At 46.9% G+C, this 22,780-nt stretch overlaps 1 protein-coding gene across 1 annotated transcript in view; it reads right to left on the bottom strand.

The window, feature by feature from the left end:
* Positions 1-1,467: 1,467 nt before the first annotated feature.
* NUP210 (nucleoporin 210) overlaps positions 1,468-22,780 on the bottom strand; it is a 23,331-nt gene continuing 2,018 nt past the window's right edge. Inside the window, exons 2-40 of the mRNA XM_053469447.1 lie at positions 21,248-21,384; positions 20,809-20,940; positions 20,390-20,486; positions 19,826-19,976; positions 18,424-18,556; positions 17,837-17,995; positions 17,224-17,292; positions 16,606-16,712; positions 16,369-16,509; positions 15,906-16,043; positions 15,067-15,222; positions 14,762-14,960; positions 14,315-14,460; positions 13,817-14,038; positions 13,365-13,538; positions 12,840-13,032; positions 12,591-12,697; positions 12,105-12,209; positions 11,805-11,906; positions 10,545-10,673; positions 10,283-10,410; positions 9,005-9,140; positions 8,694-8,756; positions 8,214-8,393; positions 8,014-8,094; positions 7,685-7,816; positions 7,436-7,594; positions 7,039-7,130; positions 6,520-6,694; positions 6,008-6,183; positions 5,521-5,738; positions 5,146-5,282; positions 4,891-5,014; positions 4,284-4,430; positions 3,576-3,826; positions 3,049-3,256; positions 2,676-2,783; positions 2,520-2,588; positions 1,468-2,286 (exon numbers count right to left, since the gene is read on the bottom strand). Of these exons, the coding sequence (XP_053325422.1) occupies positions 2,180-2,286; positions 2,520-2,588; positions 2,676-2,783; positions 3,049-3,256; positions 3,576-3,826; positions 4,284-4,430; positions 4,891-5,014; positions 5,146-5,282; positions 5,521-5,738; positions 6,008-6,183; positions 6,520-6,694; positions 7,039-7,130; positions 7,436-7,594; positions 7,685-7,816; positions 8,014-8,094; positions 8,214-8,393; positions 8,694-8,756; positions 9,005-9,140; positions 10,283-10,410; positions 10,545-10,673; positions 11,805-11,906; positions 12,105-12,209; positions 12,591-12,697; positions 12,840-13,032; positions 13,365-13,538; positions 13,817-14,038; positions 14,315-14,460; positions 14,762-14,960; positions 15,067-15,222; positions 15,906-16,043; positions 16,369-16,509; positions 16,606-16,712; positions 17,224-17,292; positions 17,837-17,995; positions 18,424-18,556; positions 19,826-19,976; positions 20,390-20,486; positions 20,809-20,940; positions 21,248-21,384 (5,488 nt within the window). The 3' untranslated portion in view covers positions 1,468-2,179. The remainder of the gene's footprint in view (positions 2,287-2,519; positions 2,589-2,675; positions 2,784-3,048; positions 3,257-3,575; positions 3,827-4,283; positions 4,431-4,890; positions 5,015-5,145; positions 5,283-5,520; positions 5,739-6,007; positions 6,184-6,519; positions 6,695-7,038; positions 7,131-7,435; positions 7,595-7,684; positions 7,817-8,013; positions 8,095-8,213; positions 8,394-8,693; positions 8,757-9,004; positions 9,141-10,282; positions 10,411-10,544; positions 10,674-11,804; positions 11,907-12,104; positions 12,210-12,590; positions 12,698-12,839; positions 13,033-13,364; positions 13,539-13,816; positions 14,039-14,314; positions 14,461-14,761; positions 14,961-15,066; positions 15,223-15,905; positions 16,044-16,368; positions 16,510-16,605; positions 16,713-17,223; positions 17,293-17,836; positions 17,996-18,423; positions 18,557-19,825; positions 19,977-20,389; positions 20,487-20,808; positions 20,941-21,247; positions 21,385-22,780) is intronic.

Genomic DNA, 22,780 nt, shown 5'->3' with positions numbered 1-22,780 from the left:
CGTAGAAAGATATAATACCTTGATCGGCTGATGTATAATGGATTGCAAGCTTTCCAGACCATAAAGGTCTCTTCTTGAAGCACAGCGGATGAGCAGCGTCGCAGACATCAGGTACCCATTAAACATTATGATATGAATTATATAATTATTATATTATCGCGTTCATTCCCGCTCCCACAAACACTCATCGTGATCGAGTGATTTCAGCCATGACTAGCCTGTGATGTATCCTTAGCCAAGAGCCATCATCAGTCTACCGAGATGGCATGCAGCATGCGATACACGGCATGCGCTGCTCCTCCGGCAATCCACACCGTACAGATGTGAGAAACGTAAAGTTACTCTCAGATTAAACATGGTTCCCACTCTGTACCCCTCCCAGGCTATGTCCCAAACTCCCTCTGTAACAGACACGACCGGGCGGCACGAGACGCTCCTCCTTCAGTTTAGTAAGAATTCGATGACCGGGATGTGTTTCGAGTACATCGTCGCTTGCATTACCCGGTAAAAAAAATCCCAGAGTTTGGTGGACTTGGCAAAATGTCATCCACCCGCGCCTGGATCATACCAAGCACTCCCTGAAACACGGTATGAAGCGTGTACGGACAGTGTCATCCCACACGCACAGAGGAGGAGAAAACACTTTTTGGGAGATAATTGGAAATATTTATTTACAGAGCAAACTTGCAGAAAAGCCGAAGTACAAGAACAGGCTTCATGGAAATAAACAGCAGATGAGGAACTGGAAAAGCTTGGGGGGTCTAACTGGCATAATCACCCCAAGCACTGGAGGAACAGCCACCCTGGGGACGTGGCAGCTGCAGCCACACACTGCCTAATGCCCCATGCTGTTATATAATTACCCGCAGTAAGGTTACACAATCACAATGGTTTTCAGGACAGGTTACAGGTATTTCAAGTACTGATACACTAAATGTAAGAACACTTAAGCGCTGGAGGGTCACATTTTCTGCATTTTACTGAAACCTTCACATTGCAGCCACCCCACTCAGGTCTGCAGTGACTATTCATACGCCCCGGAGTATGAGTGCATGCATTACATTCAGATGCGGACATCGCAGGGAATTTACTGCATATATATACACACATATATATGTATATACACACACACATTATATATATATATATATATATATATAAGCATTTCACATTTATCAGAGCAACGTTTTAAGTTAAACATCCTTCATAAACCATGTTGATTTCTCACGGGGAAGGGAGCATGCTTTTTTTCTTCTTCTAATGGGGACGGGCGTAAGGGCTGATGGCTGAGAGTGATCTGTGCACAGATGATAGGAAAGTGAATATGGTAAAGGAGAGGAAACCTCAGGCTGAGAAAGAAGCCCCATACACTGATCAGAAAACAAGAAAATGCCCCAAAGAAGGCATGCGTATAATAGCGCAAGAACAGATCGAGGAAACAAACATATAACTCAAATCACAGGGCCCTGTGGACTGAGTGGCAAACTTGTTTGTAATAATCAATACGATTCAGTTGCAGGAGAAGCACAGAACTAAGACTCTTCCAAATGTAGAATGTGGCATTGCTTTATAACCCTGGGATGTGGCTTTTCCATTCGGCACAGCGCCCGTTCCCATAGACCATTATGCTCCAGCTGCTCAGTGCTGGCCGCCGAGTCCCTAAAGGCACACGACGAACATCTCCAAGAAATTCACAGTTAAATGTTTTCATGATGGTGTGGCTCACGCTGCAAGGCTACATTTATCAGTGCAGAACATTCCTGAGTTAAACTGAAATGGCATCAACCAAAACAACAAAAGAACTGTAAGAACATTTTACAGAATTCACATACACAAAAGCTGTCATGAGAGGGACCTGAGTTATAGCACCGTGTATGGATCAAAACTGATAGACCAGCCCAAAAAGTGTCTGGCTGGCTAACTGGCACCTAGCCTTCACAGAAATCAATTCTCATCGGACAATACAATGCAACTTAAAAGACACAAACAATATAAAATCAAACTGGATTATGTAAAGCAATTTCTGAAACACACATTTAGGATTATTGGATTAAAACACACTCGTTTCCATGAGCAGAACCTCACGGTATCACGCCACACTCCAGAGCATCTAAAACAAAGTTGCTTTTTTAAAGGCACACGTGTGAAAATCAAGGTGGTTTTAGGAAAATTCAAATATTTAGCTGGAAGCGTAGTCTGGACTCCATAATACTTTTGTTGGAGAGTTTTTCTTCCACCCTGAAGATCTTTGAGCTGAATAAACTATTGGAGAAGAGGAAACTAAACCTGCAAGACAAAGAAATCCATGACATTAAACCAGTCGGGTCATCAAGATGCTCTAATATCCCCACTAACAACCCACCTGCCTCTCAGGGTATCAGTAATCTACCCTTCATTGCATTCACGGTGGACAGGTGACAGTTTTAGTGCAAAAATAACTATGAGGTCATTATGAGGAAGATACGATTCAGGACTAAGCGACCATGAGAAAGAATAACGACTAAGTGCCTGATACTCACTGGTATTGGAAGGCTGAGGGGTACTAGAGGTAAAAGCTGGATGATTGATCTGCTCCTTGGGTGAGAAAACTGGACAAAGACAACAACATCGGAGAATGTTAATGTCTAGCTTTGGAACCACATTAGTTACTGAGATTAAATCTGGATCTTGCTTACCTATTATAATCACAGCAGCTCCCGCCAACAGGGCAAAAAGCATGAAGAACATGACTTGGTACGAAGAGACGAAATGCTGGAAGAAGCCGTTTTCTTCTGCAAACAACCCTGAAGAAAAAGCACAGAAATTCCTGATGTTGGGAGATGGCACACGTTGCAAGCTCATACTCTGAACCACCTGTCACGGGCCAAGTAGACTTCAGTCTAGGGGCCACTCTGGACCAGAACACAGGAGTGAGGAGCCCGTGTTCATCAGTCATTACAAGTAAATACGACTCTTTCGGCACAACCAATGAAAGTATGCAAAGAGCAGGGAGTCGGAGGTTTACGAGGGGCTCTCCCCATTACATCTGCTGCTTGAATTTATACAGACCTAGTTTTGGTCCCAGCACAGACACGATGGTCACTGGAACAGAAATCACTTGGTCGGACGGATGAGCGGACACGGTCAATTCAGTAGAGAGAGATCCTTGACTTAATACCCTCACATCCTTTATACCCACTTCATAGGTTACAGAACTGGGCTTCCCATAGAACTTTTCCTTCTGAGCTATGGTAACTACGGGTGATCCGGATTCCACCTGGAAAAATAACTTTACATTGTGGAGAAGGCACTTGCTGACAGATGGAAAGCTGCACACGTGCAGAAGATCTTCTATGACTCTGGACGTGTGTGAACAAAACTATGTTAATATTGCAAATTTATACAAAGTACTAAAATTCTTGCCATTTGCCCATCAAGTAATGGAAGCTGTGACCCTACTGCAGCAGGGAAGCAGCAGTGTGGTTAACGGCAGGGAGCGCAGCATTCACCGCATCAACTAAACATAATTAGCAGCATCTCTGCCAAATGTGTCACCTTTATTGATATGACCTCAGCCATGCATACCCCATTCTCACCTCTAAATTCTTCAGTATTTCAACAGGTCCAAATATCTTCAGCTCGCTCGTTGTGTAATGGTTGTTTAATAGAATTTCCTTCTGACTGGCGTAAAAGCCCGGATAAACTGGCACACTGGCACTGATCTGTTCAGTGTATTGGTGAGTGCCGTGTACAGAAGCAACTATGGTTAGTGATGTATCACTCATGCTGAGAAGTCTAAGATGGCTTTCTGCAAGTCTGTGTGCCACGACGGAGCAAGTGTAATGGCCTGAATATCGCACAGGAAGAGAGGTCGGAGAAATAACCAGGGTTAATGCGTTATAATGTATAAGTAAATGCAGAAGGCTGCACAAAAGGGTCAGCAAAGCTTCATGCAACGTGCAAGAACACAGAAATATCCTTCTTCAGGGTGCCTTTGGGGGCCAAACCAGTTTACATTTATTTCCTGAAATCACCCCAAAATCTGCCTGTCTTACTGAGTCCCAGCCGGTGGCAGAGACGTCACACATAGCCAATGTTTTCTGGCCATGAGCTTAGACTTTACTGTCCCTTTAACACGGAACAGCCTCAAGTAATATTACAACTTCCTATCCACTTACACTCAAAATGACAGCGCAAGAGAAACCTTTCCGGTGAACCCGCTTTTTGTATAGAGAATACAAATTAAAAACGAGGCTTTTAATAAATGTGATGAGAGCGAGGCGCCGAGGACCTGTAATGCTCACCAGATTCTGCATCAAACCCGGGCTTTGCGCTGAACATTTCCAGAGGGGAGACTTCAGGGTTGGGCTCAGTGAAGTGCAAATGACAGCTGAGGACATTTTCTGGATGAAGTTCATCAATAGCTGCTATCTGCACCGGGGAACATTCACCTAAAAAAAGACACAATTTTTAATTTTCATTAAAGAAAACATATGATGACCCTGTCACTATGGTGCTGCTCATAACCGCGACATACAAAAGTGCTTAAAAGTTGCTTAAAAGTCTTCACAACTACCCCTTATTGCCCACACGTGTAAGGAAGGAGGGTGGGTAGTGAAACTGGCCCAGCCTCGGGAAACCCGGGACTAAAAGAGTTCTAGGAAATATTGGGCCTCATATTTGGTATGAAGTAGAAACAGGACACAGCCCGGTTGTGACGAGGTCCGGCCTCGTTCCTCTACTAAGCCACTTAAGCTCAGACATCTTCTGCATTACCCAAAAATCTGAACACTGCAGGAAAAACGCTCCCGGGCAGGACGGAGCTGCATTCAGGTCACAACAATCCACCCAAAGACTTGTGCTGAGCCAGCGGGCGCACGTCTGCTCCGTTTACACATCGGTTGCTTTTACCTTTCAGGTTCCTCTTCTTCTCACCAATTTCCACAAGAAGTCTGTGTGTTTTTGCAACTTGCAAATTGATTTTTTCTCCAACTTCTTGCATGGTTCTAATTTTTTGTGGTGAACGAATTAATACCTGTAATAAATAATAAAACTAAGATTTATATTTAAAACAAAGGATTCTTTACGTATGCTGTCACCGTACAATTCCGCAATCGGACATTCCCTTCTGATAGGTGTCTCAGACTCAGCCTGGGCATTCATTACCTCCCGATAGGTCTTCAGGATTCCGGGGACTTCGTAATAGACGGTCACAAATCCCACAGCTTTAGCCAAAGCGACTCCTGACTTGGGATCAATCTGAAGTACGGAACTGGAAGAAGAGATCCAGGATCCGGCCAACCCTGGGTAAACAAAACCTTGCGCGTTACATGAAGTGTCCACCGAGTTATGTGGCCTGCGTCAGACGTGTCTCCCACAAACACTGTACTGAAGCATATGGAGAACTCCACGCAAACAACAATTAGGGAAGGAAATTCATAAGGATCTGAACACAGTAAATGTGGCCCACAGATCAGGGACACTAAATGTGGCCCACGGACAATCTAGTGCCATTGTCTGCTGAGGTGACTTCACTCTTACCCTCCTGCGTGGTAATGGAGCAGGCAAAGCAGAATACATCTCCAACAGTTCCCTCCTTTACATTGGGAAATATACTGTGCTCCACGGGCAGGGGCAAATAATCTGACAGCGCCGGGTTCTCTGTGTCCCAGACGTGGAATAAAGTGAGGCCAGCATTAATCGTGTGCACTGTGAACGTGTTATTAGTGGCTCCTCTTCCAACCTGCACAAAATCATCCCTGGAAGACAGAAATGTGTTAGGAGAACGACCGTTCTGACCACGAGCAGCCGCGTTTGCACTCAGTAATATTAAAGGCAGTACCTGCAGCATCTATAATTTGGATCAAAAAGTGATATATTTCTGTGCATTACTTAAAGGTCCATCATTTGTGTTTGATACAAAGATATTCCGGTTTTTAGGGTTCAGGTCACCCCACTTTGGAAATGCACAGAGTGCAATGAACACGAACCATAAGAGGGAAGGACATTAAGTCGACAACGCGCATACCTGTTGGTTGCCAAACTGAGCATCGAATTCTGTGCGTGGAACATGTCTCCAGCGCTGTCATGAAACTGAACCAAGAAACTCAACGTCATTCCCAGCGGTACAGCAATGAGACGCTCATTATTAACAGTCTGAAGGACAGGACTGCTCACAATCCGAATGTAAGAAACCGGGGCAACCTGTACGGAAAGAATGAAAAATTATCGGTAAGTCTCGTGTCCTGTTATAATGTTAATTTAATACATACCCAAAGCCTCACTTCATGTAACACCAAGAAACTGTAAACCGGGCACCTTGGGCTCAGCTCTGCAGCTACTATCACGCTATTAATGGACTGAACTAACAGAGCTGCACATGTATGTGGTCACGAGAAGCTCCATTACATGTTACAGGTTTCTTGTCCCTGCCCCACATGTATGGGCCTGAAGCTGAGAGAGGAATGGCCACGAGACAGGAAAGTTTAGCTTACATCACGTAAACGCTAACCCTGCCATGGAGACACATTCTGGATTCACCTTGACAGACACCAGAAGAGTTTGGTTGATCCCAAACACCTCCTGGGAAGTGATTTCGATGGTGGAGACTCCGGTCAGGGAGCCGCAAGTAAGGAGCCCTTTATCATCCACGTGCACCACTGCAGATTGGTTTGGGGCATTCACAAGGCGGTACGTCATGGCTGCTGTTCTGTCCCTGAAAACAGATGGAAACAGTCATAGTTTGAAACACAGCCTATTAAAATCTAACATGTATAAACCACGCTGGCCGACGCATGGAGGCAGAGGAGGCTTTTAGCTCATATCTGCTCAAGGTCAGAAAGGGCCCAGGGTTATCCCTAACCCCATAAAGTGATTTTGGTTTTTAATGAACATGTTGTTGCTGACCCCAAAAAACAAACAGAAAGCCATTACAGGGTATGTTGGACTCATGTTTCTGGTGCCTGACAAGCACACGTATGGTAAGCAGACATGTAATTAACATTGGTAGCACCATATACAGTAACTCTGTATGGAGGAACCCTGTTCGCATGTCCTCACCTGTTGGTCTGAAGCTTCAAGACTGAATAGGGAGACATAAGGATCTGTTCCACATCCACACTCGGGCTCAACAAATGAAGCTCCTCAAACACCTGAAAAAGAAGGAGTTTGATTATTGAGGTGCAGTCAGTAAAAACTGCAAACCACTCACACCCATAAACCCATCAATAGCGACTCGCTAGATCCAGCTAGACCCCAGCTGCTGATTCACTACCGACGGCGGGATGCAGACCCCAGCTGCTGATTCACTACCGACGGCGGGATGCAGACCCCAGCTGCTGATTCACTACCTACGGCGGGATGCAGACCCCAGCTGCTGATTCACTACCGACGGCGGGATGCAGACCCCACACATCTGAGGTGTAAAATCACTGATGCTGTCTGCCAGTATAATCACCTGAATGGTTATCTCATCTGAGAGCTCCTCGGCATCGCCATAAAACTGCTTCGCTGCCGGATCAGTGGCTCGGACCATAACCTTCAGTCCTGTCTTTCCTTTATCTTTAGCATAAACATTCATTGCAAAGTTATAGAGCGCAGGAAGATCAACCGATATCTGCAGGAAACACCATAAAAAACCCCGTAAACATCCATTTACACAAAACTAAGGCTGCATCAAAAGCTGTAAGAATATTGAGACAAAAACCTCATCGTGGCGGCTCCGGACATCTAGAAAATCCCTTTTTACAACCGTCCAGTGGAACGTGAACCCAGGGACAGCATTGGCAAAAGCAAAGGCGGACTGTTCGGTAGTGACACCCGTCACGTATACCGGCATCTGGAAGAACAAGGAGCGGGGTAACTGCGTATCTCTCAAAGGACCAGAGGGCAACAAAGCACACTTACAAAGAGCCCAATAACGGCACTGAAAATAGCGACAAATTCCACTTCCACTGTCCTGCTATTATTCAAGCCTGTGACAGGCAGGGCGCTAGCTGCTCCCCAGCGTCGTGGCCCTAAGCAGTTTAACTGTACCTTAGTTCCAGATTTCATTCGTGTTATGGGTGCGTGTATCCGGACTGCCCTGAGCCGCACCACTTCCACCTCCACTTCATCCTGAAGAAAAAGAACCAGAGATAAAATAATGATAGTCCGCGGCTGAATAAACCTTTGAAAATGAAGGCGCCGTCAATTCCACATCAAGCTGCTTTCTAATATGATGAAAAAAAACGCACCTTGGAGATCACAACGACTTTTCCTGATTCTGCATCGGCCGCTTGGACGACGCCAGTCACCGAGCTGTTCCCGACAGACAGCCCTTTCACAAAGCCGTTACCGTCTACCGATGACACGCTCTCGTTGGCAACGGAGAATATTATATTGGACTGGGGCTGTGGTCCACCCTCCGAGGTTATCTGCAAAATATCAAAGGCTCATCAAGTCGTAGATAAAATCCTCTCCCAACGCGGACTCGTCGTTCCCGCAGCCATGCCTCGGGCTCCCCCGTGACCTGACTGTATTAAGGGGGAGATGAGCGGGACCCTCGGTGTCTTTTTTTCTCTCTCTTTCAAGCGTGTAGAATTTGTCCAGAACGGGGGGCAGCCACAGAAATCAAACCTATTTTCCATTAAGGCCCAAACCTGGTTTCTACAAACTGCAAAATATCCTTAAAACCAGAATCTGAAAAAACATTCTTCCAATTATAAAATATTCACCTGCATCACCGCGCCAATAATGAGTGTAATTTTCCTCGGTAAGAGGCGAAACGGAGGAAATACCTAGAAATAAGGAAGACAACAGATAAAAACCAACACCACAGTTCAGTTTCAGGTTTCTGTGGCTCGTCGGAAAAGATTCCTGAAGCGTTTAGCTGCCGACGTTCATAAAGCTGGGACTGCGCCGGAGGCCGGCATACTTGATAAGTCTCTGGTAGCCACGTGATTGGTTCAGTTGAAGCATGTGACTTTTTTCACAGAACATGCGTCTCTGCTGCCATCTCAGCCATGACAAAAGGCTGTCTATTTACCTCTAGCGGCCGCGTCGGGGAGTCTATGGCGCTGCCGGCATTGTCTGTGGCAGTCGCCACGAGGCTCGTCTGTCCTATGGCTTCACCGTGAACGGCAAACACAGCGGTGTAACTGTCAACCTTCTCCTGGAGAGGCCTGCAGCAAAACATGCATTGTATACACTGCGGATGGTACTCTAATTTAACTATACATTATACAGGGGGCCGGCTCACCAATTTAACTTTACATTATACAGGGGGCCGGTTCACTGATTTAACTTTACATTATACAGGGGGCCGGTTCACTGATTTAACTTTACATTATACAGGGGGCCGGCTCACTGATTTAACTATACATTATACAGGGGGCCCGTTCAATGATTTAACTTTACATTATACAGGGGGCCGGTTCACTGATTTAACTTTACATTATACAGAGGGGGGGGCGGCTCGCTGATTTAACTTTACATTATACAGGGGGGCAGCTCGCTGATTTAGCTATACATTATACAGAGGGCCGGCTCACTGATTTATCTATACATTATACAGGGGGTCGGCTCACTGATTTAACTTTACATTATACAGGGGGTCGGCTCGCTGATTTAACTTTACATTATACAGGGGGCCGGCTTCCTGATTTAACTATACATTATACAGGGGGGGCGGCTCGCTGATTTAACTTTACATTATACAGAGGGGGGGGCGGCTCGCTGATTTAACTTTACATTATACAGGGGGGCAGCTCGCTGATTTAGCTATACATTATACAGAGGGCCGGCTCACTGATTTATCTATACATTATACAGGGGGTCGGCTCACTGATTTAACTTTACATTATACAGGGGGTCGGCTCGCTGATTTAACTTTACATTATACAGGGGGCCGGCTTCCTGATTTAACTATACATTATACAGGGGGGGGCGGCTCGCTGATTTAGCCATACATTATACGGGGGGGGCGGCTCGCTGATTTAGCTATACATTATACAGGGGGGGGCGGCTCGCTGATTTAGCTGTACATTATACAGAGGGGGGGCGGCTCGCTGATTTAGCCATACATTATACGGGGGGCGGCTCGCTGATTTAGCCATACATTATACAGGGCATGAGAGTGAACATTCAGTTCTCCTGCAAACTCGTTATTTAGAAAATAAATCCAAAGCACAGGAAACGGCCTGTAGCTAACAAAAAATATTTTGCAATGTGTGTTAAAAGTGTGATATTCCTTAAAGATTCGTTTTTTTGAACCTGATAATCGCGTTTGTGACATGGTGATGGCGTTTGTAAAAAAAATACTCACTTAACGGACACGTGTGAAGAGGATGATCTGAGCTCCAAATTCATGTATGCAAAGTACTGGGCAAGGAAAGGTTTCTTGGCGGAATCCAGGACCCTGACATAAGCTTTTACACTTTTTCCAATTTCTACCTAAAAATATAAAACGGGGACATTGTTTCAGATCAGGGAACATCCCAAGCGAGGTCCCAAGCGGGTGTCCTTGTTATACCCCAAATAGTAGTTCCACCCAGGAGCTGCCTCCACGCAGAAGTCCAACGACAAACCTTATCAACAACTCTGACTTCCACCTGAAGAATATCAGAAACCAGGACCCCGACTTCAGCCGGTGCCGGCAAGGCCAGGCACAGGTCGTAGACCGTGATGCTTACAGAGCCAGCACGCGAAGGGTAAACCTGAAGAACAAGGAGAAAAATTACGTTCTTCTTGAGCAAATCTCAAAAAGCACCTTCTGCCGGGAAATGAATTAAAGAGATTTAAAACCTACCTGGATACAATGTGGAACTGGGAGACTAAAGTCACTAATAGTGTTCTAGACAGGGGTGACTTAGTCCAGACCCGGCTCTGTGCTACTGGACAATGGGTAATATGTAAGGCATTACACTCAATGCGATGGGGGGGACTAACAGGGGGCAGGTGGGTGACAAACACAGAGGGGAATGGATGGAAAAACAAATGAGGCAACAGGTTAGTAGAGAAAATTCAGAGCAAAAGAACCAAGAACCAGGGTACATAAGGTCTAAACGGGGTGCTGTAAGTTGGGCCTAGGGGTACCTCTACTGACTGTTTAATAGCAGCATCTCCCACGAGAGGGCCTTAGGCGGTAGGTGACAATCAGCACGGGATAACCCAAACAGACAGACTGCAAGCCTCTCTAGTAAACGGAGCTTCCGTGTGCCCTGACCGAGCGCACGTTCCTCCGAATGGCAGAAAGACAGTTTCTGTCCTCTTTTTAACGAACACCCACCAGTACTGGGTTCATTGTTCTGAGGCAGGTACTGCGGCAGAGTGCGAAATACAAACAAACCAGTACCTACAGCTCCATCATTTTTCATCATTACACATTACAGGGAAAACACGCCTGTTATTAGAGCAGAAGAAGCTGCCCCTTTACAGGTTACATTACATAAAGACACAACCCACCGGTAGATCGGCCCCCATCGGCCCGTCTTGTCGCCCGTTTCTCCTGCTGTAAAGACTCAAACCTTAATCAGTCGTAGATTCAGGAGCCATATGTCTATCCCATGCATCTTTAAACCCCCTCACTGTATTACCCTCTACCACTTATGCTGGGGGGCTGTTCCACTTATCTACCACCCTTTTTTTTAAAAAGTGAAACTTTCTTACATTACAGCTAAGCTATGATCCTGGAAACGCACAAAAAGCACAGGAAGAAAGACGTTTCACATCGATTCTAACAACATGAAGGCAGTAGAGGTGGATTAACTGATCCTAAGGTCTAAATACATAAAGAAATGTGAAACAGGAATACATTGTTTTAAAAAATGCAATCATTTGGAACTCACCACTACGGTGCCTTTGACTTCTTGAAATACAGTTTTTACGATACTAGGTGCGCTGCTGTTAATGAAAAAGAACCTGGATCCCTCAGCAATCGTGAATTCGGCCTTAAGTAAGAGAGAGAGAGATCATTAGGACAGCGAGAAAATCGCAGCGCGGGCATCGCCTCCTTCCATATCACGTCTGTCTCTGGGAACATAGCGCTGCGGAGCTGACACTTAGTTTGTCCAGTTACCGCTAAGTTAATTATTCTAAGGAGAAGCAGGCGATTTATACAAAAGATGGTGACCGCGCGGCTCTCTTACCGAAACCCGTGGATGGTTATAGATGGTGAGAGAACTCGGATTCACTTTCACATCCTCTACGAGAAGAAGCTCTAGACTAGCAGAGACGAGCGCGAACGTCCTGTGCTTCAAAACAAGATCACAAAATCCTATCACAATCGGCAAAACAAACAAAGCCATCCCCGTTTGCTTGGATTTCCCGCCATCGCATGGTGTCTGTTAAAGAACATTAGTATGTAGAGGCATCTGTGCAGCCGTGTCCTGGAAGCCCCTGACACAGCGCTCCGGACACGCGACTTCTCGAGCCGCGACAATCAGCCTTAACGAGCAGATAATGAAAAGCACCGGAAAGGGGGGTCAGGAACGGGGAGGCACCGGTTCAGTACGAAACTAGCTCAAGATTCCCAGAGATATAGATCACAAATACATATAAAACATCATATTAGTAATGGCACGAGCTAGTAATATCTGCTGATAAGTTCATGGCGGGGTAACCGGCTCACATACCGGCGGGGAGACTCCAGCTGCTTGCAGGTGACGCTCCTGGTATCGGTCAGCTCTGGAGGTAATGGTGGCTGCCCCCGAAATACGGTGAACGTAAACTGTATTCAGACCTGAAAGAGATGAAGAATAAAGAAAATTCAGCCATAATCGTGTTCCCCGTTCCATTTCTGTGAATCATCTTGGCCTGTGGTGATGGTTTCGCTGGGTTTGGGCGACTGCTGTCGCATTATACCCCCGCGGGTGGTAATATACCGTGCAGTTTCATCTGACCCGCGCCGTCTTCTTCCTGAACCAGTTTCATGGGTTTTGCGGAATCGAAGCTTGCCAGCATGCCTTTGGAGGATTCCCAGCCGATACTCAGCGAGCTGAAATTATCAAACTTTCGGCCCTGGGGGTCATACGCCGCCAACTGTAACAGCTGATTCTGGTAATTAGAGACCGGAATCTGAAAGAAAGTGAGATTCTAATGAATATTAAACACGGCACTTGGTGGCCGACAGATTATAGAAGGAATCAAAAAATAAAAACATTCTTTCTCCCACCATCTGCCCAATCAGACATCATAAAGAGATAAACACGTGTAGAACACGCTTCCACTTCTTCAAAAACATATGTCCCTCTAACAGACCCCAACATTCCCCCCATGACAGAGCTGTGGTGTATCGGGTCTCATCCTCCTCTGAATACCTATACGATGTTCTATAAGTTCCGAAGACATACAACCCATCTGCAGAAGACAGATTCATCCTTATTTCAGCGACAAGATGCCGGACGTACCACTTGCTTGTTCTGTTGCATCAGAGGACACGTGAAGTCCGCGTGTGCGAGTTTATACACCGGGGTGAGGGTAAATCTTGCTGGACATGCACAGATAAGCTTCACAGAGACCAGCTCCTCGGCTGGGAAAGGGTTACTTTCTGTAGGATGATTTCCAATTCTTAAAGAAATGATCTAAAGAAAAGAAAGCGTCCGTTACTCACGCCGGGAGTCGCGGGGATGAATCCATTGCCTATCCAGACATTATACCCATGAGACCAGCGGAGACGGAAATACTACGTGTGAATAGATGTCTTTCAAATGGGTAAAAATGTACTAAATGATGTACTTTATACTTTTTCATCATTCTGGAACTCTGCAGAGATTCACCCATCGCAGAAAACATATGCAATGGCATGGGAGCTGACGATCCTCGCGCATGCTTTACAGATTATCCGCGTGTTTGGCCTCACCTCCTCGGCCAGGTCGGTGCATACGGTTCGCAGCCAGTGCTGAGAGTGACTGCGGGACACGGCCGACTCCTGTAAGGACAGCGACGCCATCTCCGGCTTCTCGGCAGACGCACTCCTGAAAAACCTTTGCGGCTCGAGCACCCAGGGGTTTGGGCCGCCTTCAAATAACATATCTTTAGATGATCCCAAAGTGACTAAAGCCACAGACAACGGGTCCACTGCCTAAGATGGTGAGTAAATACGTCAATTAATACCGTGCGGCGGCACCAATTCCATGCAATTAGAAAAGTGCGATAAGTGAGCTGGAATCCCCCGTCCTTCAGTATTTGGCTCTCCATCGCCGTTACTGCTCATACAGATATCAGTATACTATTATTATTATTATTACGCGCTGATTTATCATATTCCGCTGTATGCATGCACCGGCCCACTGCCACCATTTTGCCCCCCACTGCAGTAACAATGACAGATAACGAGTTGAAAGTTGCGAGCTCTTACCTTTAGCGGCAGATATGCAGCTACAACAATTTTGGCTTTGAGGTGGACGTGACCGTGGGTATAGCTCACGTATATAGTCGTAAAACCCTGAGCTTCTGCCTGTACCGTAATCCCGCTGCAGGAATCGCTCCCAGGCGGGAGTCTTCCTGGAAATATGGAAAAGAAATCCATCTCAGTGGAATTTACTGGGGAATTAAGAGATTTCCTCATCATGTCTCCAAACGGAGAAGAATAATCAGGAAGCAGCTGTCGCGTTCAATAGGCACGCTTAACATACCACTACATTTCCAGGTAAACTTCGCATATTTTGTGAGCCTTAAAAAAAGGGGAAACATATTATGCGTTCCCAGCAGTCACAAAGCGACCATTAAAACATGAACAGATTTAAACTATTTTCCTTAAAGCACAAAATCCACTGTCAGTCTACCGGCATCTTCTGAAACTCACCGGGAATTACTTTATAAATACCAGCAGTTTCCACTTCTACAGACAAATCAAAGTGTGAGCAATCGCTTAGCGCCACCATGTCGCCATCCTCGCCACCTATAAGGCCAAATATTTTTATCGGCAGCTCCAGTCTGTTTCCAACACGCGCCTCCACGCGGCAAGAGATAAATTCCATGCCATTGGGCTCGATAACAAACACCTAAGGGGAGAGAAAATACAGGTGAACACTGCCCCCTGCTGGAGCGTCCTGGAACGCATGCAGATTCGCAGCGCTGGCTCCTGGGACAAGCGGCGCATTATCGTACCTTCATCTCTCCAAAATGCAGCGGGTTCTGGACATCACGAGCGCGCAGGACACTGACTCCAATATCATGGCCAGTGGTCATCTGTCCTCTCACATTAACTGTAGCCACTTCGTTGTTTGACGATGACCATGTAAAGTTTCCACTCCCACCCTGTGCCTAGATAAAATAAATGATATGTTTATAGATGTTATAGAAACATAACTCCAGTGCTATAAAGCCACACAGAGGCTCAGAGAGACACAGACAAGTGCCCCATAAAAATAATAATGGCATCTGAGGTAAGTGCCCTTCGGAATATTGGCTTGATCTCTGCCATTCCACATAATACAGAAAGTGGTACTGGGAGACTGCAGGCGCTCATTGGCCCGGTGGTACTGGGAGACTGCAGGCTCTCATTGGCCCGGCAGTACTGGGAGACTGCAGGCGCTCATTGGCCCGGTGGTACTGGGAGACTGCAGGCGCTCATTGGCCCGGTGGTACTGGGAGACTGCAGGATCTCTTTGGCCCGGTGGTACTGGGAGACTGCAGGCGCTCATTGGCCCGGTGGTACTGGGAGACTGCAGGCGCTCATTGGCCCGGTGGTACTGGGAGACTGCAGGATCTCTTTGGCGCGGTGGTACTGGGAGACTGCAGGATCTCTTTGGCCCGGTGGTACTGGGAGACTGCAGGCGCTCATTGGCCCGGTGGTACTGGGAGACTGCAGGATCTCTTTGGCGCGGTGGTACTGGGACAATGACCTTATAATCACCCTGTCCAGAGTATTCTGTGCCTCCTGCTCCATATTGCGCTTCTGGTTATATATTGCATATGCACAGGCTCCTGGCCTGGCCCATAGGTACCTGTATTTTGTACTGGTAAGCTCCTGCTTTGGGCTGCCACGGAAATGCTAAAATCTTGGGGGAGAGGTTAACCGGGAGATAAATTTCAACTTCTTGCTGGTTTCTCACTGGGTTTTGTAAAACATGGACTCCCCCGTCCTAGAAGAGAAGGCAAAAGAATGGGTACAGGTAAATAACTTTGTTACCTAGGTTACCCTAAATCATAATTATGCAAATATTTCACTATTAAATAAGATTAAAAAACAGATTTTCTATTTCAATGCATCATTTTACCAGTTCACTGTTTTCCACAAAGAATTATTTAAGCATGACAATTAAAGACTCCTTTCCCCCTCCATCATAATTTTTAATTTGGATATAAAGGTTAGGGTCATTTACTGCAGATTAGAAAATGGAATAAACACATAAAAGTATAGGATTGTGTATCGCCAGGTATTGCCGTTTTCATGGTGCTATGACACACCTGGTCTACCATGCACGTCAGAGCAGCGTCGATAACGGTCTGACCGCTCTTCCGAGCTTTCACGCGATGATAAGATCCGTTCAGGGACGACTCAAGCAACTCGAAGTATTCTTCAGGCAGAATCGCCTCAATCCGCATGTTCTGAAAATGACACAGACTTAGGTCACTCGACCAAGAAACGGAGCAGAAGCCTTTACAGGTGAAGGACGACGTTTTTCCTAAAACAAAGCTACTTACATTTGATAAATAGACCTTGTTACTTGACTTGTCGTAGACATCAATTGTAACTTCATACAATCTTCCAGTTTCGAGGACCCATCTGTCTCCTGGATTGACTGTAAACCCTATAAAAACAAAGAAAAAAGTGCAAAAAAATCCAGACGCTGCACAGAAAGCTCGGGTTCTGTTAAAGGCGTCAGAGGGCAAAATGTAACGAAAAGGAGTTAGGATTTCATGGAAAGGGTCTTGGTGCAGCCTTAAAACCAAGGACGTCCAAACCAGTCGCCAGAGCCGTACGTTTACTCCCTCACGCATGTTATATATTTATTCTATGACAAAAAAAAAGGACAACCCTGACCAAATTGATATTTGTGCCACGACTGCTTATTTTTGGACCACCATTATACATTCAAACCTTGGCCCACACAGTAGGATCAGACTCCAAGCAAGTTCAGGGTATGAACTGCAACAGAGGGGACGCTGCCACGTAGTGCTGGAGAACAAGATGAGATTTCTTCTACTGGCCTCCATGGAAAGATGAGGAAACCCCTGGTCTGGCCAGCGGGGCGGAAGGGTCTCACAGAGCAGCTCCTTAACAGCCTAAAAACAGTCCAACCGCAAAAACAATCCACTAACCTAAGTATCCAGCTTCCACCACAAAGATGGTGGCGTTAGGCAGACGGGATGATCCTTGCATTCGGATATCTAAATCTCAGTGAAGGAATTGCTTGTAAGGAACAGAAAGCCTGTGTGAAAAGTTATTACCAAGAAATTCCGTACCGATAGCTTTTTTAATATCTATTTTTTATAACAGGTGCTGGTTTATTACCTTAGGTGCCCCCGACTTCACTGCACATCACAAAGCCCGACCCCCCCCCAGGAGCTTCTATTGCAGGTAGGGCCCTGTATAGTGCATAGTTAACTCAACAAGCTGGCCTCTAATTTAATCGGTGAACTAGCCCTGTACAATGTTTAATAAATCAGTAATTTTCGCCTGTAGAAAGAGAACTCTGCACAGTACATCCAGACGGAGACATTCAATACTCTGGCAAGCTCTAGTGTTGGTAAACGCAGACTCCTTTGGGGTCCCTGGCTGTGAATCCTTTATCCGTATGAAACGCTCCCTTCCTTCTCCCCATGGGGATCAGAGATGTTTTCATCTGCCAGGAACACCCAAGCAGCCACAGGAAAGGGGTTCACCTGCCATGAAAACTGTTGCAGCACTGAACGCGGTCAATAAAATGGATACTTTTATGGAGCAAAAGAATATTTGTTTGACCCCGCTGCGTAGCAGTGACTGTCGTCGTCCTTTCGTCCAGTAAAGCCACAGGATCATCCACGATTCCTCCGGGGGCCACCACATGGTTCTTGAGTTGTAATATGTATTGATCAGAAGGCATAAGTAAATCTGGGGAACAAAAACACAAAACTGACTTTGTCGGCACATCCTGCGATAACCAGATCAGGGCCATTCAGTCTCTGTTCTCTGACTAGGGCTTAGTTTACTGTGACTTTACAACTCCGCCAGGTTTAGGCAGATTTTAAAGAGGTGACTGGACTGAAAACGAGTTAGAATAAGACTGCATGTCGCACAGGGCAGGGACTACCGGGTGCCTCTGGCTGCATATACAAAAAAAGCCTTTAATAAAAAAGGAGCCGGAATCAGATAACTTCAGAAAATCATGGGCTGGGACAGACTCCCCAGATCCACAGACTAAAATAGAATTTTTGTGCTGCTAGTTATGGAATGGGGGGCAACCCCATGCAGCCAAACCCCCCAGACCCACGGCCATCTTCCAGGCATGCGCTGCACTTGCAGTTTATCAGAGGACTGACCTGTGATCTTGCCTTGTTTGATCTTCTGAACTTTGTATTGTACGGTGGCTCCTACGAGCAGATAAATATCCAATGCAGGATTAAGAAGAATATTTTCCAGAATAAGGAGACGAACCTCTGCAGGATTGACTTTCTGCAAAGAATCAAAAAGAATAATTTTTTCATTTAATAAAGTGCAACAAAGGTAACACCGTAAGGGGAGACTGAGCAGCCAAGGAGAAACCTCGCCGTAAGGGGAGACAGAGCAGCTGAGAAGAAACCTCGCCGTAAGGGGAGACAGAGCAGCCGAGAAGAAGCCTCGCCGTGAGGGGAGACGGAGCAGCCGAGAAGAAACTTCGCCGTGAGGGGAGACGGAGCAGCCGAGAAGAAACCTCGCCGTGAGGGGAGACGGAGCAGCCGAGAAGAAGCCTCGCCGTAAGGGGAGACGGAGCAGCCGAGAAGAAACCTCGCCGTAAGGGGAGACGGAGCAGCCGAGGAGAAACCTCGCCGTAAGGGGAGACGGAGCAGCTGAGAAGAAGCCTCGCCGTAAGGGGAGACGGAGCAGCCGAGAAGAAACCTCGCCGTAAGGGGAGACGGAGCAGCCGAGAAGAAACCTCGCCGTAAGGGGAGACAGAGCAGCTGAGAAGAAGCCTCGCCGTAAGGGGAGACGGAGCAGCCGAGAAGAAACCTCGCCGTAAGGGGAGACGGAGCAGCCGAGAAGAAACCTCGCCGTAAGGGGAGACAGAGCAGCTGAGAAGAAGCCTCGCCGTAAGGGGAGACGGAGCAGCCGAGAAGAAACCTCGCCGTAAGGGGAGACGGAGCAGCCGAGAAGAAACCTCGCCGTAAGGGGAGACAGAGCAGCTGAGAAGAAGCCTCGCCGTAAGGGGAGACGGAGCAGCCGAGAAGAAACCTCGCCGTAAGGGGAGACGGAGCAGCCGAGAAGAAACCTCGCCGTAAGGGGAGACGGAGCAGCCGAGAAGAAACCTCGCCGTAAGGGGAGACGGAGCAGCCGAGAAGAAACCTCGCCGTAAGGGGAGACGGAGCAGCCGAGAAGAAAGGGGGGACGGCACCTTGAACAAGCCTTTAGAAATCATCCACTAATTCTATCAGAATTTGATAATAAAGATTCAAACAGACACCAGAGCAGAGCACTCTTCATCAGCAGACACATGAGTGAAACGTGACACTAGGGCCACGGGGCCACCGACACTTGAATGCTACCCTGAACTGCGCAAAGTCAATGAAATCTTAATTCCCAAAGACGTTATGATCCATACGTATGGGTGGTGGCTTTGGCTGTTACAGGGTATAGGTATTTGTTGCCGGTATTGCTGTCCTCCATTCACTTTTAGGGTTAATTTGTTCTCATTAGGGTTTTTTGGTTAATTAAAACAAGAGATGACGGTACAGCGGCAGGACTCACCTGGTACACCGGCTCTAACATTCTGGCGCGCAGTTTAGAGCTTCCCGTTTTCATTCCAGACACTAAAATTGTGTCTCCCTGTTTGGCCACTTTCTCCATCTCAGTGATATAGGAAGGAGGCACGTAAGTAGATTCCAAAAACCTAAGAATTCTACAAATATAAACACAATGTTTAAAGCCCCTCCATAGGGCCGGAAGGTACTGATGGACAAGTGCGTGGTTTTGGCATTATAGATGGAAATGCAAGATTGTTCATGCAGGGCTATCACTGTTTAATAAAAATGTTTAAATCGTAAAGCCCACCTATACACATAAATGCCCTGTCACCCCGGGAAATGGTGGTCACGCAGGGTGGGGCTCAAAGCAAAGTACGCTACGATTGGACCTTCACTCTTTGTCCCACCGAAAGTGACCCTTCTGTCTGCTGCTGGACCAGGTAGACCTCTACCATGCCCAACATTTGCTGTAATTGAAGCTGGAATTGATCATTGTCTTAATCACATATGAATAGCAAACAGTTCTGAGGAGTAAAGCAAGGAGATTAATATTGCGGATGCTTCTTACCGTAACGTATTGTGAGAATCTGGGAATCCATCCATCTCGGCATCCTTAACGACCGTCCATTCGAAGACTAAACCAGCCAAGGTGCTGAATGTGTTTCCTGCAAAGGGTCCCGGTAAATATCGCGTAAGTGGATAAACACAATCGTTACTCAAGAAAACATTCAAACTATAACAGGGCTGCTAACACATGATGGGAAAACCCCACCACGTGTCCGGCCATGCTAACACAACACTTCCGGTGTTACTATTACTTGATTTATATAGAACCATCATATTCATTGGGTTGCACGCGTTTAGGAAGTGGGGAGTCTAACATGATGAAGCCCCCTGGTTGTGTGCCCATTAAAGTGTAGTAATGGGGATTTTTCCCCATTACCCATTTGGTACCCAAACTTTCTCTAATCTACCCTGACTCCCCACCTTCTGAGTCCAGAGCCTGAATTTTTAATTCCAACGGGGAGTCTTCCAGGTACAGTTCCCTGGTGGTGGACACAATGTGAATATCCGTGATGATGTCAACGATGGCATCGCACCGAAGTACCTGACCCGACACTGCAAGAAGGAAACGGAGAACCTTTAATAATTCAACATGCAGCAAAGCCTCAGGATTTAATATCAAATTACTAAACAACGACTGGATCCAAACCCACAAATATAAATTAAACCCTGAAAGGGGACTGGAGTCTGCATCGAGTTGTGCGCCCAGGAGGGTTAGTAATACACCGAGGAAAAGATGCCTGGTTCTGCAGAGCAGTGGAACCCGGCCACAGACTCAACATTCTTCTAGAACTCACTCCTCAAAAAGCAAGAAATGCCAACGTATCTAATGTTTGGGATAACAGAACCCGCCATTACTCACATATATCTTCAGCCAAGATGATGCTGGTGAGCCGCGTGGGGTGCGTTGCCCGTGCTTGCACTATGGCCCTCTGAGAACACTGCTGATCATCAGCATTTATAGGCTCTATAGAGGCGACGTCTGGACGAGTCGATGACCTTAAACAAGAATGTTTAATACTATTCAATAATATCCTATAACCAATGACAGAGAGGAAAGTGCGGACGTTGAAGAGACGATTCAAATGGACAACCTGTGGAAGTCAACGAGAAAAACTTCTGACCGGATAGATGTGTCCACATGGCTCGATATAAAGCACAACCAAACAATATAAAGTTTTCGTGGCCACCATGGTCTGTGCAACTTCCCAGTTTGGGTGATAGAAGTGAAGTCTGGGAGGAAGTTTGCTTTTAAATATGCATAAATATGGTGGAGGGCATAGGTCAAATTCAACAGCTGAAACAGGTGGTGAGAAGATAATGACAGAGGCACCCAAATCCTCACCACCACCAGAACATCCATGACATAAACATGTTCAACTCCCAAACTCTATAGCAGTCAGCGAGCAGCATGAGGAAGGTCCCCTAGGCCGGGAGGCAGCATGTGTCATCTGTGGTAGGCCTTCTGGGGCGGCAGGCAGCATGTGGTAGGCCTTCTAGGGCGGCACGCAGCATGTGGTAGGCCTTCTAGGGCGGCAGGCAGCATGTGGTAGGCCTTCTAGGGCGGCAGGCAGCATGTGGTAGGCCTTCTAGGGCGGCAGGCAGCATGTGGTAGGCCTTCTAGGGCGGCAGGCAGCATGTAGTAGGTCTTCTAGGGCGCCTGCCATGTGCCGGGAATGGAAGGTCCCCTAGGCCGGCAGGCAGCACGTGCCACGTGTGGAAGGTCCCTTAGGCCAGCAGGCAGCGTGTGCCGCGTGCGGAAGGTCCCCTAGGCTGAGCATGTGCCTGGTGCCGAGGATCCCCTAGGCTCGGCAAGCAGTGTGTGCCGTATACTCAATTTACATAGGCAGCGGTGCCTGTTATATATGAACACTTTCTTGCAGCTTTCAAAGTTAAAAGTGAAGATTGCTTCACTGATTGAACGGCCCCCAGAACAGGGCTGTATAGATTCACGCGTTCCATCCGTCCGCTCTAAAACCCACAGCACTTCCTGTGAGGCTTCATTATATCAAGAGACGAAAACCATGCGCCACCATAAAGCGCGTCAGAACATATATTATACATTATACATATATACGGGGCGTCTCTACTCATAATCCTGTTAACGTAGCTCGTCCCTGCTCCTTTCATGTTTTCATTTCACTGCCTTGTTCGGTCTGACATCCCAGCAGCGCATTACATGGCGACTGGCAACGATACCAGAAACAAGTCACCTGGGGCCCCGAAATCTCACCCGCCTCACCGCCTGTTATCCCAGGTCACCTCAGCCATGAAAGAAGATCCCGGGCCTCACCCATCATAACACAACATTAACCATGACGCCCGCTTTAGTGAATAAACCCCTGTGCCTTTTGTGGGAGAGAGATATACACAGCCCCAGGTGTGTGAGTATAAA

This window comes from Spea bombifrons, chromosome 6, assembly GCF_027358695.1.
Source record: "Spea bombifrons isolate aSpeBom1 chromosome 6, aSpeBom1.2.pri, whole genome shotgun sequence".
Taxonomy (NCBI): domain Eukaryota; kingdom Metazoa; phylum Chordata; class Amphibia; order Anura; family Pelobatidae; genus Spea; species Spea bombifrons.
This window is presented reverse-complemented; position numbering and strand designations above follow the sequence as displayed.